Here is a 12,645-nt window from a genome sequence, read left to right on the forward strand (position 1 = left end):
ATGCTCGGAGAGCCAAGAGTAACAAGCTGAACTGATCAAAATCTACAGTCTGGACTGATGCTCATTTTCAGCTGTGTTAAAGGTGAGAAACAAACAAAAAACAAAGACTAGAATCAAACTGCTTTCAGTTTAAATGATCATTTTAGTGTCATGTCCATGTGACGTAGATGCAATTTGGTTTTAAAATTCAGCATCAATGACACCATATATCTCAATAGAAAAAAAATGACATGTAAAAGTGGAGAGAACAATATACTCACAGTTCCACTCTGCAGCCAGTCGATGAGAGCCTGTGCCGTTTCAGCTGGAAGCTGTGATCTGAGGTTTTCTTTCTCCTCCTGGTTGGGTTGAAGTTCCAAAGCAAGTTTGAGATCTTCGGCTAACTGAACGACCTGCAGTGGACCGGCGCTGACAGGAGAACCCAGGTCATACATGCTGCTGGAAAACTCCATCACTGCAACTTTCGAACCTGACAGTGTGTGAAGGCCGAGAGGAGAGACGTTATTTACGTATCTAAAATACTATCCACCATGCTAAATCTGACAAAACTGCAAAGCAAATCTATAAAGCACATCAACTGTACATTTAAAAGAACCCTTTAAATGACGCTTAGACTGCTAGGAAGGCATAAGTTAATCAGAGCCATACATGCTCCTGAAGATTTCCAACATGTCCATGTGTCACCTGGATCTCTGCCCTGGCACTGACACTTACAATGTGAGACGCACTCTAACACACATCTGGATGCATTCAAGTAATCACAGCTCTAAAAACAGCTATACAGTACACTGCATTCACACAGTCAATGCAGCCCACAATTAGTCAACAGCACTCAATGGAAATAAAAACATCTGCACAAAAGCCTTTACGTAACCTCTGCAACAAGATAAAAGCCCAAGATAAAAGCTACACAACTGGATAAAGATGAGACACAAACAAGACAATAAGACAGTGGTTCTCAAAGTGGGGGAAAGAAAGACTGCATGACTGCATGGAAAGAAAGACTGCATCCCATGCAACATGACAGGGGGGTGCATGGGAATGGGAAAATGCAGCAGACAAACTAATGTTTTGACAATTTTGGTTCTTGGAAACATTCTGGTCCATACTTTACACCACTTGGTGGTAGTAATGCACCAATTTGTTTTTGCCAACTGCCAAAAAATATGAAGAAGCAGAAGAAGAAGAAGAAGAAGAACAACAACAACAACAACAGAGATCCGGGTTTACTGAACGCATCGAAGGGAGAAAAAAAAAGAGAGATATGGAGAAAAAAGTAACTGGGATGAAAGATGGCAGATATCTTGGTTTAACAGTAAATGTGTTTCTTATTACATCTTCCTCACCTCTGTGATGTTATGAGTACAATAAGTTTATTTAAAAGTTATATAGTTATAGTAAGTTATATATATATATATATATATATATATATATATATATATATATATATGTGTGTATACTTGCAAATGTTTACTCCTCCAAAGGCTCCAAAGGGTGGCATGGTAAAAGTTTGCAATAACTGCAATAAGACAACTACAAATGTGTGTGTGCTGGTTGAGCGTAGAGCTAACATGCACAATGTGATAGAATAATTAACCTCTTCATTATTTCTCCTTTTTAAATGCAGATTTCAGAGTGCTTGGCCAAAGAAAACAGAGGAAGATGTACTTTAAAGACTTCTAACTTAGGCTATGTCCACACGGCACCAAAGCAGGTTCAGTTGTAAAAACTGCTGCTATTCGCGGCCATTTTAGTTGATGGTTTGTTTTATACCGGGTGCACCGCAGCACGTATCAGAATCATCTCTGAATGATTGTCAAGGCGCTCTGCTAAATTTACGCGCCAAGTTTATTACTGACGCGTCACGCACCCAGAATGCATCAATTCGGCAGTACAGATAGGGGCAGACAGGAAATCAGACACGGGAGCAGCATAAAAGCTTTCTGTATTTTTCAAAATAAAAGCCCCCGTGCAGATTTGCGCTGCTGAACCATGAAAACATTTCGTGTTTAACCGGTCAGTGTTTTTTAATTAATTAATTATTTTATTTTTTATTGTTATCAAACATGACAAGATGTTTATCCTGGAAGTGGAGAATCACAAGATTCTCCCCTCCTGTGATTTTGTGATCCCGCAGATCCTGCGAGGTGGACTGCACATGCTGGCGCTCCACACCTGACACGCTCCCGGTATAGATTGCCGCGCCACAGAGGTCGGAACAAAACTGTGGCGCAGATGTAACACATGCACCCGGTCTAAAGGAGGGGTTACTGTACAACTACAGCAGCAACAACCACAGCAGCTGAACAACTGCACTATTTCCATTTCATAGTTAGGGTCTGATTTAGTGTATTTATTAAATAAAATTAACAATTTTTTCTTCCTTATTTATTTATAATAGGCTACTTTCTCTACTTTCTGCAATTAGAATTTCTTGCTGCTTCATGCAACTGCTGTATTTTGCTTTGTACATATCAACAGTGTAGGTCAGTAGTTTTTCTCTTATTATTTAATTTAAATACTGTCCACTGTTTTCTCAGTTTTATTAAAGGATACATCTTGCTAACAGTGAAATTAAATGAAATTATTCAAACTTTTTTCCACACAAAAATAACCTAATAGATACAGTATAGCTTTTTCATCCAAAGAGATTTGCAGCCACATTCCTTCAATTCTGGCAGTACAAAATGCTGATTTAAGGCTGTTCCATACTCCGCAGGAAGCAAGAACTTTTTTCTTGTTCATGAGGCCACACAAACAAAATGGTGTCATTTTGCTCTCGCGAACGTGGTTGAGGACAGTGTGCTGCTTGTTCTCGACACATCAGCTGAGAAGAACTTTCTTCTCGTGGGGCTCCTAAAATTATTGTGTGATTGGCTGGACATTTGAGGTGGGAGTTGTTAAGGGAGATAAGAATGAAGCGGAAAGTTTGGCTTCCGCATTTTCCCTGAGGCTGAATGGATAGTTTTAATGACCAGCTGATCGACGTGGTGAGAAAGTATTAAAATGTAAACAACATGTGGGATTTAAAGACACAGACACCGCTGCGTGCACAACCTTGCTCTGCCACGGACGAAGTTTCTTGTTACAGATACAGATATCCCCCTGCAGTAATCCCCGCTCCACTGCAAACAAAGCTTTTCATGGAGTATAAATTGTCCGGACCAATTTAAAACTTTATTCTTGTTCTTATGGTCTCGAGAGCAAGAAAAAAAGTTCTTGCTTCTCGCAGAGTATGGAAACAAGTGTCTTTCCCAAACTCAAGTCAACCATAGGAGCTGGGCAAGTAATACTAATCACTAAAATATACATCATGGACAACTTTAAAAGCCATTCATTTTCTATACTGCTTAGTCCAGTTCAGGGTCATGGGGAAGCTGGAGCCTATCCCTAGACAGGTCACCAGTCCATCACAGGGCCAACACAGAGAGACAAACCACTCGCGCCCATACTCATTCCAAAAGAGAATATAGAGCGACCAATTAACCTAACATGCATGCCTTTGGAAGGTGGGAGGAAGACGGAGCACCTGGAAAGACCCACGCCTACACAGGGAGAACATGCAAACTCTCCACAGAAAGGCCACTGCTTGAACCCCTCCCATGGCAAGATAAAGCCATGCAGTCTGAGCTCTATTACCTGTAGAGCTTTACCAATTCCAGATGTATGTACTGTATATTTAGCAGTTAGGTTCTGTAATAGAGACACAAATAAATTAGGCATGTATTCCAGTCTGGGTTTCATATTCCTTAAAGGTCTGAAAAGCTGTACACATATGTAGAGGGAAATAGTAAATGAAAGCACTATTCAGTTCTATGAAAAATAACATGAAGATCACAACAAGTAGAGAGCTTTCGTTTACGTTCCCACAAGATGCTTAGCCAAAAAACCTCTCAATCATGGAATGTAATATGACCAACATATCTCAGTTCTGTTGATAAGTGGCTCTAATTTCCTCGTCAGTGATTGGATGATGTTATCGCTAATGGGATTTTTAATGTATTTCTATTTGTGGTCAGCAAGAACCGGAATAGCAAACGCAGAGCACTCACGGCTCAGCATGTTTTTGACAAATAGCAGCAGCTTTTATGGTAAAAAAAACCACATCAGAAGCCTCTAAATGAAAAAAAATCTGGCTTGTAATTTGTCAATACAATGATTATCACTTCTATTTGGATCATCTGCCAAATATTTACTCAATATTTTCATTACATTATCTAAAAAAAATCAAAAATTGGTAACAAAATGCCATTTAAGTGCTTTTCCTGATAGTACAGTATATTTAAGAAAATCTTAATCATTGCAGCTCTTGATATTATGAAGCTATGCAGCGAATCAAGCCAGAAATATGTTTATTTATGTATATCCTAATGTCATGGGAAACTTTTTTTGGAATTCAGGAAGAAATCTGTCTTTTTATCTCCTTCTGTGTGGCATTGCAGATGCTTTCTGTTTTTCCACATTAAACATTCACCCCACTGTTAGTTAAATCCTGCTTATTCAAGGCTGAAAGGGCTGCAGCAAACACAACCCTTGTGATGCATACAGAGGCACACACAAACATAAAAAATAAGCCAGTGTCACAGTGGAAAGCGCACAAGTTTGCCACTTATTAACCTGCTGCTGACATTTGGAGTCAAACTAATATTTTCTGTAGTGCTGTGAGATTCTGAATTGGAGAAGAAAAGTCACAGCCTAAGTCAAACTGCAGCATATGTACAAGGAAAGCAGAAACGAGCCAAAATCATGTTCTTTTAATAACTCGGTTATATTAAGCCCTGGAGATCTGAATGTCATGTTGCAGTGCAGCACAGAGCTGTTACCAAAGGGCAAAATAATCAAGATAATCCAAAATAAAGAAATGACTTTATCTCAGTGATCTTGTGCTTTGAATACACTGCACCTTTACATTTTAGTAAAGCTAAAATAGTAACATTATAAAACTATAAAAAATTTTTTTTATAAAACCCTGATTTTGCAATTTATATCTTTTAAATGAATAAATCTCTTATTTCCTTCGTGTCTGAAAAGTTTTAATATGCATCTCAGTTTTTGGGGGTAGGAGTAGAAGTAAAAGAAACAAAGAAGAAGAATCGGGTGCGATGAGGAAGAAGATATGCAGGAGAAGAAGCAAGAAAGGCAGAAAAAAAAGATGTTATCGTTCAACTAGGAAAACAAAGCATTTACAAGCTAAAAGGTTGCATAATGCCATCTATCGTTGCACAGTAGACATACTTTAGTCAATAAGTTGATTCCCATCCTGCGATTATAGACTGAGACGCATACGGTCCATCTGAATGTCAAAGTTGAGCTGCAGCTCTAGCTTCAATAAATTGTGTAAACATACTGAGTAAAGAGAATAAAAAAACTCATTTCCTAATGAATCTGTATCTTGTGCACAGTACAGTTGCCACCTGACAAACACTATTACTATTTAAGAAAAAAAAATCCTGTCAGCAATACATGCATTAAGTAGCAATACGTAACATTAGTATACTTATATTTTTGTACAGCTAGCCAACCAAACTTTACTGTATCTACAGAAACTACAGAAGTTCTTCCATGCTGCAATGGCTCGGTATGGTTGTATAAATTATTATTCTGGATGTTGTAACATGAGATTCTTTGACTTCTGCTCACATCCAGCATCTTTTTCAACAGGCTGAAAGCTGGACTGGCACTTTTCTCAGCTACTCCCATGTCACAAAGACAACACCTGCTGCTGGTGGCTCTCACCTGCAATGATGTCGTCCATCTGCTCCAGTGCAGCCTCCAGCATGTGACTGGCCTCCGTTTCCATGGTGATGGCAGGTAGCATCAGATCTCAAGTGTCCTGGTTTATAAACAAAATAAGAGGGTTTATTAGTACTGCACTGTATATACAATTTAGTAAACAAACAATGACCGTTTACACCCTGAGTGGTATCTGAGAAACGTGTGTAAAGCAACAAAACTAAACAAAAAAAAGGATTAATGTGGCTTTACATGAGCATGGGCTCACCACTCCCCTGCATAGTGGCAAAATAAAGCAGCAGTGGAGATGTGAAAGCTGTAACCCAGTAAGGATAATGCATCTAATTTGCTCAGCAACTTTCTGTGTGCTTTGACAATCTAACACTGAGACAGAAAAAAACAGGAGTCAATATTCTTCTTTTTGTTTTTTCACTCATTAATGTTTGTTTAGCGAGATTTGGTGTAGTTTCAGTACCGTGACCTCTGACATGGGAGGTGAAGCTGATCACATGCCATTTTTCATAAATAATATCTGGAAAAATAATATGAATTTTACTTCAAAACAAAGAGCCTTGCTTAACATTTTTAAAAGTTTGTTACTTTCCCAGTTAATAAAAATGAAAGTGTGGCTTTCATTACTCAGATCACTTTTCTATGATGAGTTTCATGGAAACTAATTCCTTTCTGCCAGACAGCAGTAACACTGTGCAGAGGAAACTGTGTAACGTAGCTCCTGTAAAAGGATGTAAATAATAATGACATTTTCTGGCTGATTTATAAAGCAAAATTCAACTTCAGTACAGTACAAGATCAAACCATGAGGAAAACATCAAAACCTGTCTGCTTCAATCTAATTTCAGCCAAAGCCTTTTCAACAATACCAGTAAATGTGATATAAAGCTAAATGTCTCAGATGGAGCAGTAACTTTCTCTCACTATTATCAGTTCAGGAGATCTGTAGTCTTTCACCAGAAATCAGTTGGAAAAGGAAGCCATGAACCATACAACCAACTAGACCTTTGAGCAACTACTATCCTCACTCTTCTTTCTGTAGTTGTTGTACAATTACATTTACATTAGAAAAGCTTCTGTGTTTAATCAGTCGTTTGTCACTTCTAGCTAAGGTCACAGCTCTGCTAAGGATGCCTTGTTTTTGTCTCATCACAAAAATCCTTCTCCCTTATTTCCTGACAAGTGCACACTCCCTCCCTCACCTCAGATGCAAGTATTTAATAAAATAGAGGCATTTAGACGGTGGCTTGGCTGGGTGAATGGGTTCCCAGAGGCTGAAGCTTCACACCACAGCCGGTCCAGTTTCAGGTCCCGACCTGTGGCCCTATGCTTCATGTCATTCCCTGCTGCTTTCTATATTATTTATAGAGGAGGCTATAGCTCAGGAGGAAGAGCAGTCATCTGCCAGCCTGAAAGTCGGTGGATCAGGCTTCCCCTGGCTACATGCCGAAGTGTCCTTAGGGCAAGACACTGAACCCCACGGCACCTCCCGATGTGTCTGTCAGGATATGAATGTGTTTTATAGAGAAAGTGCTTCGTATATAACAATAGAAGTGCTGTGTGAGTGTGTTTGTGGATGGGTGAATGGGACATGCAGTGTTTAAGCACTTTGAGTGGTGACATGACTAGAAAAGCGTTGTCAATTCATGATTCCTTCTAATCCTTTGCCTGTAGGGCAACTTTCAACTGGAGCCCTACAGGTGAAGCTAAAGCATTGAGTTTAATTGTACTTCAGTGTACAATGTGGGATTAAAATGCCACGTCCAAACTTTAAGCTATGATTATGTTTGACATCAGTGAAAGCACAAGCTAATCATGACGTCGACATGGGGATATAACCATTTATACGTTTTCAGACTAAACAGAAGTCTGTGCTACTAAGAAAATGCAAACAGCAAAAAGAGCACTATCAAAGAGTTGTACAAGATTCGCATTAGTTGCATCATATTTTAAACGTCTGATGTTCTGGTAACATTTCCAACAACTATACTTTCTTTGGTTTTGATTGTGGTTTTAAGGACACTGCAGTCTCCACATACTTTGAGAAATCCTCCAAAATATTTACGGCACAGGTAGAATGGAGGATGGAGGACATTAAAGGGCACAAACCAGACCAATAAAATGAGTTCTTTCTATGTTGTCTGTCCATAGTTTAGTTTTATTTAAGTAGACTGAAAACAATTTCAACAAGACATTAGTCACAACAAAGACCTGGTGTAATCATCTCCTCGTGTATTATTTGGTGCTCTGAGAGCCTCAGTTTAAGCTCAACACAGTTCTATTATATCTTTTGGAGGGCACACATCTTAAAAACATCACTCTAAAGCTGAGCAACACATGTTTGATTTAGGATGCAGTGCTTTAAAAAAATGGATGAGGTATTTACTTCTACTGATGTTGCAGTCTCCACCCCTCATCAACAGGGGGGAACAAAGTCCCTTAGATTTCCAAATAACTCCTTATTTTATCCAATAAATGTTTTCTTAATGCAAAAAGTAAATGGATGGTTATTCTTGAGGATAAACCATTGCCAGACCACATGAGTGTATAACCAGGAGATATGAAAGTGTCATAAAACATCTCATCCCACGCAAATACATTTATCTATTCCTTGAAGCACGACTGAGTCTCAGTTCATCATCGCCACCTCTGGCTGCCCCTCAAACCTCTGCCATCCTAGTTTCCTGTATTTCACCCTACCCATCCTCCCCTGTGTCACCCCCTCACTGTCAGGCACTCTTCTCTGTCATCCCTCCTTCAAGCCCCTCATCTTCTGCCATGCTGTCATGCCAACTTACTGACTAATAGACATCAGCATGTGTAAAGCAAGGGGAAAGGACGGTGATGTAATCTACTGATGCCTCGAGAGAATAAACCCCCTACAAAGCTGACTAATGCTCATCTACATTAGCAGCAGCTTCCTCTTCATCACGAAAACCGACGCTGACAATATCCATAAAACACAAACTACAGAATTACAATTACATGCTGTTGTTGCAAATCAGGGTTTTTCTAACCCGTGGTGCACCAAGATGTACATTTAAAAGGAAAGCTTAGTAAATCTTTTATTACTACAAATGCTTCCATATGATTAGTTTTGTTGAGACTGAGAGTGACAGCACCATTCAGACATTATGACAGAGTGACTGTTAAACAGCACTGTGGCAACAGTTGACCTCTACAGAACAATATCGTCTTTGTCTCCATTTGTGTGTGTGTGTTTGAAAAAGAACTGTGTGTGTGTAAGAAAGGAAATTGAGGTTTTACAGTAAGACTGGATGTATGTGAAGGTGCTGATAGAGAGATACTGTCCTGTTCCTACACAGAGCTGTCAGGACAAGTTGCAAACAGCAACAATCCCGTTCACTGTCTCCGGAACTGCATATTCTGTCCAACCATGAGTGTAGACATGTGATGGTGTGTGTTTGTGTGCGTTTGTGTGAGATGGATGACTCATTATCACACAAATGTTAAGTTGATTAAAATGCTGTAACATTCACTTTGATGTTCAGCTATGGGTTTTTTAAAACCTTTTGACATTGGAGAAAACCTACTAGTAAAGTAGAGCTAATTCTTTCTGAACATGATGTATTCAATGTTTTTTTCCACCCAAGTTGTTCCAGTTCTGGTTCAGTGATACAGCCTAACCTACAACCAGCACCCTTTGCTTTATCAATCAAAGTTCTGGCTTAGAAAAACTGGTACCAAAGCAGCATCAAGTCTTTGCAGGGAAAAGAAGCACTTAAATCAGGGATGGGCTTATGAAGACCAAGCAGATCAACTACAATGTTGTAAAAGTTATGTTTACTGTAAAAATCCAAAGCCAGTGTAGCTTCCCTTGTTTAATTCATAGGAAAAGAAAAAACTAAATAAATGAGTAAAACTGAGCTTTAATAAGAAGTGGAACAACATGAATTCAGCGTTCTTCTTTCCCCCCTAATGTTTGATATCTTAACATCTTAACATCGGCACTGCAGCACTTACCACATAGTACAGCTTTCACAAATGATGTTTTCCACTATTTGCATCCATATTCATTAAATTTGTCAGGTGATGTAACGTCATCGTTGTTTGTGAATGCAGCATTTTAAAATGCTTGCAGCAACATGCTGGGGGGATGGCTTGCAGCAAAAACTTGCAAGAAAACTGAAAAGTGTATTTAAACTGTGTTCTTCTTGCAATATATATATATATATATATATATATATAAACAAGAACAAACTTGCTTTTAACTTATATGTGAAATGTTATTAGTTTAGCATGAACAACAGCAATGGACAAACATTAATGAGCGGAGAGTGTTTTTGTGGAAAGGTTTGCAAGAATGAGAGAGGCTTAAGGATCCATCAAGCAAAGATGAAATGTAAGGAGCGAGTGCGACCACCACATGCACAGGTCAAGTACCTGGTGAGACAGAGGAGGAGAAGGGCCTGGAGTCAACCCACAGAGCCCAGGATCTCCAAGTGGTGTTGACAGTTCCTTCTAACAGGTTGTCTGAGAAGAGAAGGATTAAGTGGCCTCAAGCCTCTAAAACATTAGAGTGTTAGAGTGGCAAAAGTTTGATGAGGATGTGGATGCTGTGCTGGAAACAACAGCCAAAGGGGATGTGGAAAGGAGGCTGTAAACTATGACAACCATCATAGTGAGCATGGCTGTGGAGAAGTTTGGAGTAGAGGAGGAAAGGGGTGTATGGCAGCCTTACACAAAGAACCAACGGGCAGTTAAAATCCATAACATCAGGAAAGAACTGAAAGCCTTGACCAGACAGTAAAAGGAAGCTAGCCAAGAGGATTGGGAATCATTGGCACAGCTACGTGCTACCCTCAGAATAAGGCTCCTAACCCTGCGTAGAATGGTATACCATAGAAGGCGATGCAGAGAAAGGGCTAGGAAACGCACTGCCTTTATTAACAACCCCTTTGGTTTCACAAGAGAGCTCCTTGGACAGAGACATAGAGGACGCCTAACCTGTGCGAAGGAAGAAATCGACCAACACCTTCAAAGAATCTTTAGTGACCCAACAAGAGACCAAGATCTAAGACAATGTGACACTGTGATAAGGCCACCAAAGCCTGTGAAGGCTTTCGATCAGAGGGAGCCACTTGTGAAAGAAGTTCAAGATGTGGTGAAGAGAGCTAGGTCCAAGTCATCTCGTTGCTCAGTGTTGAGGGAAAGATTTTCTTCAGCATTGTTGCTAAACGGCTGGCTGACTTCTTTCTCAAAAATGGGTATATTGACACCTCAGTGCAGAAAGGGGGCATTCCTGGTATGCCAGGGTGTGTTGAGCATACAGGCGTGGTTACACAGATACTGAGAGATGCAAGACAGAACAAGGGAGATCTGGTGGTACTCAGGCTGGATCTGGCCAATGCCTATGGCTCAATGTACCCATAAGCTGGTAATGGAAACACTGGAGAGGCACCATGTTCCATCAGCAGTAAGAGACCTCATTCTGGATTATTGCAGTGAGTTTAGGCAGAGAGTCTCAGCAAGTTCAATAACATCTGAGTGGTACAGATTAAAGGTGGGAATCATCACGGGTTGCACCATCTCAGTGATCCTGTTTGCCCTGGCTATGAACATGTTGGTTAAATCGGCTAAGCCAGAGTGCAGAGGCCCTAAATCTAGGTCCGGGATTCAGCAACCACCAATCCGTGCCTTCATATATGACCTGACAGTGACCACTGAGTCTGTGCCTGGAGGAAGATGGATCTTAAACTGGCTGGAAAAACTGATGAGTTGGGCAAGGATGTTATTTAAGCCATCAAAGTCAAGGTCCTTGGTTCTGAAGAGAGGCAAAGTGGTTGATAATTTCAGATTTTTGATCTCAGGAACACCAATCCCCATCATTTCAGAAAAGCCTGTGAAGAGCCTTGGGAAGTTCTTTGACAGCTGCCTCAGGGATACAGCCTCCATTAAGAACACCTGTGAGGAGCTAGAGGGTTGGCTGAAAACCATCGATAGGACAGGACTACCAGGCAAATTTAAGGCATGGATGTACCAGCATTGGATTCTGCCTCGAATACTGTGGCCACTGTTCCTGTATGAGTTCCCAATCTCCACCATTATAGACCTGGAGAAGAAAGTCAGCTGCTACTTGAGAAGATGGTTGGGCCTACCACGGAGCTTAAGTAACATCGCCCTCTATGGAAACACCTGTAAACTATCACTCCCCCTTAAATCCATTGAGGAGGAGTTCAAAGTCTTGCGCACGAGAGGCGTTGCAGTTTCGGGAATCAAAAGACCCAAAGGTCTCAGGGGCAGGGGTTTACGGCATGGAGTCTTGGTGGGGACAGTGGCCAGAGGAAGAGCCAGGCTAGGAGCCATTCCAGTTCCCCGCTACGATAGGGTACAGGAAAAGGAGCGAAGGCAACTGGTCCAGGATGAAGTGAGAGCAGCTGTAGAGGAAGAGAGGTCCAGCAGAGCAGTGGGGATGAGACAGCAAGGTGCCTGGACTAGATGGGAACAAGTTGTGAAGAGAAAAATCACTTGGACTGACCTTTGGCAGGCAGAGCCACACCGCATCAAGTTCCTTGTCCGGGCTGTCTATGATGTTCTTCCCAGTCCATCTAATCTGCACTGTTGGGGTTTGGCAGACACACCATCATACCCCCTTTGCCAGAGAAAGGGGACCTTAGAACATATATTGAGCTGCTGCCCAAAAACTCTGGGCGAAGGCAGATACCGGTGCAATGACTTTTACCAAGTGCGAAAGTCATTGCAGACAGCCTCTGTGGCACTATTGCCACCTACCAAAGGTCAAAACCTAGGAAGTACACCACCTTTTATCAGAGCTGGAGAGAAGCCAACAGCAATATCTAGAGAAACATCAGGACTTCTCAACACTGCACAGGACTGGCAGCTGACAGTGGACCTAGGCAAGCAACTCAAGTTCCCCCA

The 12,645-nt window shown here is 40.9% G+C and overlaps 1 protein-coding gene across 9 annotated transcripts in view; it reads right to left on the reverse strand.

The window, feature by feature from the left end:
- ppfibp2b (PPFIA binding protein 2b) overlaps positions 1-12,645 on the reverse strand; it is a 124,858-nt gene that overhangs the window by 75,815 nt on the left and 36,398 nt on the right. For all 9 annotated transcript variants that reach the window (XM_041996444.1, XM_041996439.1, XM_041996437.1 and 6 more), the window contains exons 2-3: positions 5,737-5,833; positions 261-469 (exon numbers count right to left, since the gene is read on the reverse strand). In XM_041996444.1, the coding sequence (XP_041852378.1) occupies positions 261-469; positions 5,737-5,818 (291 nt within the window). In that variant the 5' untranslated portion in view covers positions 5,819-5,833. The remainder of the gene's footprint in view (positions 1-260; positions 470-5,736; positions 5,834-12,645) is intronic.

Source organism: Melanotaenia boesemani, chromosome 10 (genome assembly GCF_017639745.1).
Source record: "Melanotaenia boesemani isolate fMelBoe1 chromosome 10, fMelBoe1.pri, whole genome shotgun sequence".
Lineage (NCBI taxonomy): Eukaryota > Metazoa > Chordata > Actinopteri > Atheriniformes > Melanotaeniidae > Melanotaenia > Melanotaenia boesemani.